Source organism: Notothenia coriiceps, unplaced genomic scaffold, assembly GCF_000735185.1.
Source record: "Notothenia coriiceps isolate Sejong01 unplaced genomic scaffold, NC01 NC01_scaffold00017404, whole genome shotgun sequence".
NCBI classification, from domain to species: Eukaryota; Metazoa; Chordata; class Actinopteri; order Perciformes; family Nototheniidae; genus Notothenia; species Notothenia coriiceps.
This window is the reverse complement of record NW_011350105.1, coordinates 8558-14918: the sequence shown is the minus strand read 5'-3', so window position 1 is coordinate 14918 and position 6361 is coordinate 8558. Positions and strand designations below refer to the sequence as shown.

Below are 6361 nucleotides of genomic sequence, written 5' to 3'. Positions count from 1 at the left end.
AGATAAATATCATATACTTATAAATTAATATGTCATAACAATTTCACAAACGATACAAGCGGCCAAGATGGGTTTTCTCCGCAGGGTGGCTGGTGTCTCCCTTAGGGATAAGGCGAGAAGTTCAGTCATCCGGGAGGGACTCGGAGTTGAACCGCTCCTCCTTCGCGTCGAAAGGAGCCAGTTGAGGTGGTTCGGGCACCTAGTTAGGATGCCACCTGGGCGCCTCCCTAGGGAGGAGTTCCGGCACGTCCAGCTGGGAGGAGACCGAGGGGTAGACCTAGGACCAGGTGGAGGGATTATATCTATTCGCTGGCCTGGGAGCGCCTTCGGACCCCCCAGTCAGAGCTGGTTGATGTGGCCAGGGAAAGGAACGTTTGGGGCTCTGCTGGAACTGATACCCCAGCGACCCGACCACGGATAAGCGGGAGAACATGGATGGATGGATTTCATTTGTCATGAAATGTTTCCACAGAAGAATGATCTCAGTGATACATTATGACCTAAATCATCCATAAAATATTGTCTGGTATCAAATGCATTATACATCAGACACACATGACCCATCTACATTGAATATAGTTTATTCTGTCTTCACAAGTCACAGTCATTCAGTCTTGGTGGGCTACAGAAGTTTTCAGTACCACAGCTATCATAGAACTAAAATAAACCTGATCACAATGAGTCCATGTAGTGAGATGTATAGGTTTCAAATTTTGGGAAAGATTAAATAAATATCAGGACGGATATAAACACATTTTCTGTCATCATAAAATGTTCATAATGTTATTTTTTACCGGAAATGTTACAGTTGTTATGGCGCTTTAATGTATTCAGTAGAACTCCAGCACACCAGTACGGACCATAACACCACTGTTGTGCAATAACACTTCATATGTGCAACGTACAATCTGACAGTCGTTGTTTCTTACCTTGTTTGCACTAATTAACACTGTGTCAACACTGTAGCACCAGGCACTATAAATTGTTTACTATTATTTGCTTCTACTTTTAAATGTTCACTTACTTTTATAATGCAGCTACTTATCTTTTCTACCTCGGAGGTGTACTAATTTGATTTTTTGTTTATTAATGTTTTTATTAACTATTATTTCTACATGTTATTTATAATTAATTACTGCTTGCCTCTTTATTTGATATGTTAATGAAGTCCTTTATTTCGTCTATTTGCACCGTGCTGTAACATTGTACTTTTCCTCTTGGATAAATTAAGCATTTCTGATTCTGATTCTGTGTCATCCTCAGGTTCCAGAGTTCACTCGCAGGAGTCGCCCCCCCGCATCGTGCACCACCCCTCTGACGTGGTGGTGAAGGTGGGTTACCCCGCCACGCTGTCCTGCAGGGTGGATGGAAGCCCCCCGCCCTCAATCCAGTGGCTGAGGAACGGCCAGCCTCTGGACCTGTCTCCGGGGGAGGAAGGGCTACAGCCCATCGTGCTGTTGGAGGGGAGCCTGTTCTTCCTCAGCGTGGGAGGGGGGGGCCGGCGGGCTCAGTCTCATGAGGGGATCTACACCTGCGTGGCCAGGAGCAGCGCTGGGGAGGCCCTCAGCCGCAATGCATCGCTGTACATCGCAGGTAAGACCGGGGGGGGGGGGCTCAATCAACTTTTCATCAAGATGGGGGTCTGAAGATCAATGTTAATTATTAAAGTTAATACATGGCTTCACATAATGTTGAGAAACAAGCATAAGACATGATGGAATTATTTTGATTAGACTAGTTACGCAAGTTATGCTTTCTAATGGTGCCACAAACACTCTCTCCCTGAGACTCGACTGAACCCAATGATCTGGCTGTGCTGTAAAACATATCTGAAAGCTTTGTATATCTGAAATACCAGTTAAAAAGTCAGTTAATCTGCCTGCTCTAAACACAAATCTAAATTGGCCTCTAAACTGTCACGGTTTTTCTCTGGGGTGTACGTCCATTTATTAAACACTTGCACAGACCAACTTGTTCTAAAAAAACAAGGACAACCGTCTTCTCTGAATCACTTCTCATTCTACACTGGAAACAATTACACAAATCAAAGAATTGGAATCCCCTAATCCTAGGGATGTCCATGCAAGATATTCCAGTGAACAATCATAGCTACTAGTTAAGGCTCTTTTCACCCTGTCTGCCCCTGCAGGTCCAGATGTGTTCCGATGAACTGAACAAGGCTGTCTGGCCCAGTGGGGCTTGTTGAGGGCTAAACAGTTTTCCGCCCATTTGGAGTAGATTAAGAATGTCATTATGCAGAATGTATTGTAGTCCGTAGTGACTTCAGTGTCATGGTCTCAGACCCTGCGGCCTCAGATACACGTGTCCCTGATCCACTGTGAATAAGAAGAACACCCTTTACGTGTTTTTCCATGTCTTAAATTTGTCCCTTAGTGACAGATTTTAACCCAGGTACGCTAACTTTAAGAGCTTTTTCTTTCCAGATTCCTTGAGTATTGATGGAATCTCTTCCTGAAATTTGCTATAGAGACTAACAGCTTTTGACTAATGGTTGAGTCTACGTAAGCAGTACTTCAAAGTTACAAAAAAATGGTCGGATAAAACAGCATTNAGTCATCCGGGAGGGACTCTGAGTTGAACCGCTCCTCCTTCGCGTCGAAAGGAGCCAGTTGAGGTGGTTCAGGCACCTAGTAAGGATGCCACCTGGGCGGCGCCCAGGTGGCATCCTTACTAGGTGCCTGAACCACCTCAACTGGCTCCTTTCGACGCGAAGGAGGAGCGGTTCAACTCAGAGTCCCTCCCGGATGACTGAACTTCTCACCTTATCCCTAAGGGAGACGCCAGCCACCCTGCAGAGAAAACCCATCTCGGGCCGGGTATCCTCACTTCTTAGTTCGTCTTTCATGAGGTCTTCGAACCAATCAGTCTGGCCCCTTGCCTGAGACCAATTTGCCACGGGAGACCCTACCAGGAACACAAGGTTCCAGACAACAGACCCCAGAAATGTTATTATTTTTTGTGTAGACATTAAGGCTGCACGATGTAAAAACAAATAAGGCTTATTTTTGGCTGATATGTCCATATTGTGATTTCGATAGCATTACAATGAACTGTGCAGCCCTACAGAGGAGCCACACCCTGCAGCACTGCACTATGCATCAAGTCTGAGCTCCTTTCACTGGCAGCAGAACACCCTCCACAAACATGTTAACCCTGGATATTAACAAACAAGCTCTGTCTGCAGCACAGCAGAGGAATGCCATTGTTTGAGCTTCCTATGACACTCTGAAGGAAGCAGGGTGATCAGCTTCCTCACAGGAGAGGAAGCTGCAGCTCTCAGGAACATCAACCCCCCCCCGCCCCATCAATATCCGCACCAGAACAAAGACACTCTGAGTGCAAATGTACCGTCTACTTCTCCAAACTAAAATACATGTTATTATGAGCCTTCCGTCACTTCATGTGAAATGTACTGAGGTTTGGGAGAAGTGATGGAACCTTTGCAGAAGCTGCTTCCTGTCTCAACAACAAATAAATGTTCATTAAATCTTAAACTACTTGTTTCATTGTGAGTGTGTTATTAACAACCAGCCATATTCTTACAAAATAAAGGAGGGTCAGAAAGATCACAAAAAACAACCAAAGAGTGGAGAGAGATGTGGAAACAGAATCATCTGAGGAAATGCATTCCTTCACACCTTGGATATAATCCTAATATGGCCAAATATTGCTTTAAATGTGTGAGGACAATTAACACAATTTTTTTTGTATTTCTGTAGTTTTCTCATGTGTTCACTATAGCCGGAATATCTTAAAATGGAAGCTAAAAACAGCCTGTTCACCTGTTCAGCCTGTGGATTTGAAAATAAAGAAGATTCAGCCAAACATGAAGAATACTTTTTTAATAAGGCTTAGTGCACTCCTTTTAGCTTTTTTTAATATGATCTCTCAATTTGGGCTCAGGGAAGCATCGCAATGTTTAAACTGGGCAGTTTGTGGAGACACTGTGAGGGTGTTTAATTATAAGTGTTGAAGGCTTTCAAGCTGACCCACGTTTTAATTTTTGGGCAAATTACACATTGAAAAACTAATTTAGATGTAACTGTATTTGCAATCAGTGTGACACCTTCTACGATTCAATGAGTTCTTCTTATAGTGTTTATAACTGGATAGATAAGAATAAGTGTGTTTATAATTGTTTCTTAATGATGAAGGACCATCAGAATCTCCACGGTTAACAGCACATTGTAAACCCAGTGAAAGGCTTTTATTCTGTAGGATCTGTCACACTGTTTTAAACTAAATAAACACGTGAATGATCCCAAATCTCAAAGTCACTTACCTGACTGAACGAGTGCGAAAACTGCAGCCAAAACTCTCATGAGAACAGCTGAGGTCATCATGAGGAGTGAAGTCACAGATCCCTTTATTAATATCTGTAACTGCCGAGTAACCGGAAGTCCATTTAAATCAACAAATCCATATTTTACGTTGTTTTTAACTTTACAAATATGTAAATTAAACCCCCAACTATACTTGTAAATGAGCGTCCTATAATGAATATCAGCGCCAACTTCGTTTCATACTGCGACTGCACCGACTGCAGCTTCCGGTCAGAAGCTTTTCAAAATAAAATCCATGATGCTATTCCGCCGTCATGTAGATCACTATAATATCCACTCATCCATCTGTTATTAGATCTTTACAAACATCTTCTATTTTAAATGTTTTTGTGGATATACATAAGATTTGATTGAATGAAAGTGCATATCTCTGACCCAGAGGACTGTTCCTCACTTGAAACTGTAATGATAATGTTGCTCAGAATGCAGCATAAGACAACAAAGTGAACAATTATTGACATTATTGTTCTATATGTTATTCTTTTTATTCACTATGTCATAGTATTTGATTGTATTTGTTCTCTCTTATTTGTACTGCTATATCTTGTTATCGTATAATATAAATATATATTTTTAATTCTCAATAAATAATACTCACAATAATAAAATACGTTTCTGATACTACTGTGATTATGATTATATTATTGTTATTATTGTTATTGATATGGTCTTATTTGTTTAATTGTATTATTTCTAATATCATAATTATTAAGATATATTCTACTGAACTTCACAGAACTCCCCACTCTGAAATCCCTGACAGTCTGAGTGTGCGTCAAATATTTTGTTGTACTTTTCGGATATCAAATAAAAAACGAATTGCTGTAATGGATTAATCCACTTTCTTCTGTCTAAACACGAGCCACGTTCCATTGTTGTTTTTTTATTTTTGAGTCTGTCCAAACTGCTAGGAAACAGGAAGTACACAGTCTCCCAAGTCTCTGAACAATGGAAGGAAACTATGATCTCTCCTGCATGAAATGAGTCCCCAAAGTATCTCAGATGAATACAGGCCGGCCATAGTGGTTCTGGAAATCACTGTAACGGAATTAACCAGAACTTCAAATTCTGACTTTGTGTCTCAATTACAAATATATTCTGGATTTAACTAAAACAGTCATCATGTATGTTTACAGTGTAAAATGGGTAGGCCTATACTAAAATAATACTAGATTGCGTGTGTATACTTGTGTCCCCCACAATGCAATTCAGAAAGGAAGTAGAGGTGTTATACTTAATGTTAAAATAAAAACAACTTTGCTGACATTTACTGTAACTCTGGGAAGGACAGAAAACGGAGTTACTTTCGCAGTAAAACAAGTGCAACCCAGAAATAAGTGAAGCACCGCTAGTTCATTCCTTGCAAAGACTCACATAAGTGAAGTATTGTTTAGTGAGCTGTTCATTGTGCGGCTCAGAAAGGCCCGGGCTAAGTGATGGATGTTTATATTGATCCAACAACTCGGGTTTGATGGCCCCGGCATCGGCCAGCTTTCTGTGTGCAACAAAAGCTTTAGAGAGGATGAAGGATGAGTCCCGGCTCAACACAGCCCCTGGGAATGGGCTGAGCACAGAAGCACCGAGGGAAGGAGCCCCTTTCAGACTGTGGACCAAAGGTCAGGAGGAGGATTGGAGCGGGCGTGGAGGGCGGGATGGATCGAGGAAAAGAAAGAAAGTGTCAGCTACATAGAGGAATGTGATCAAAAGTGACTTCAGAGTAAATTCAGAGTGTAATTCAAGTGTGTTTGTGAAGGAATCAACAATTGCTGTCAACATGAATGACCGCTTTAAGCTAGTTTAAACAAAAACGCTTTTCTTATTAACTCTAGATAATTTAAATAAGTAAAGACTGAGGAAGTCAGCTGAATGTTTATCCTGTTTATGTGTGCAATACTCTTTTTTCAGACACCCATTCCATTACTTTTACATTTCAACATTTTGATCAATGAGTTGAATCTTCCTCTGTGAAATGGATCACATCTATCGAACAGAGCTCA

The 6361-nt window shown here is 41.3% G+C and overlaps 1 protein-coding gene across 1 annotated transcript; it reads left to right on the top strand.

Annotated features, from left to right (window-relative positions):
* The first annotated feature begins 685 nt into the window (after positions 1-685).
* Positions 686-2319, top strand: LOC104950370 (roundabout homolog 2-like). The gene is made up of 3 exons (XM_010776888.1): positions 686-690; positions 1232-1595; positions 2153-2319. Exons 1-3 carry the CDS (start codon positions 686-688, stop codon positions 2204-2206), a joined length of 423 nt encoding a protein of 140 aa, XP_010775190.1. The 3' UTR covers positions 2207-2319.
* Positions 2320-6361: the final 4042 nt, after the last annotated feature.

What these genes read in the sequence shown, in the direction of transcription:
- LOC104950370 (XM_010776888.1), top strand. An exon ending in CATCGCTGTACATCGCAGGT is followed by an intron (nt 1,596 to 2,152) that starts AAGACCGGGGGG and finishes CCCCTGCAGGTC; the next exon opens with CAGATGTGTTCCGATGAACT.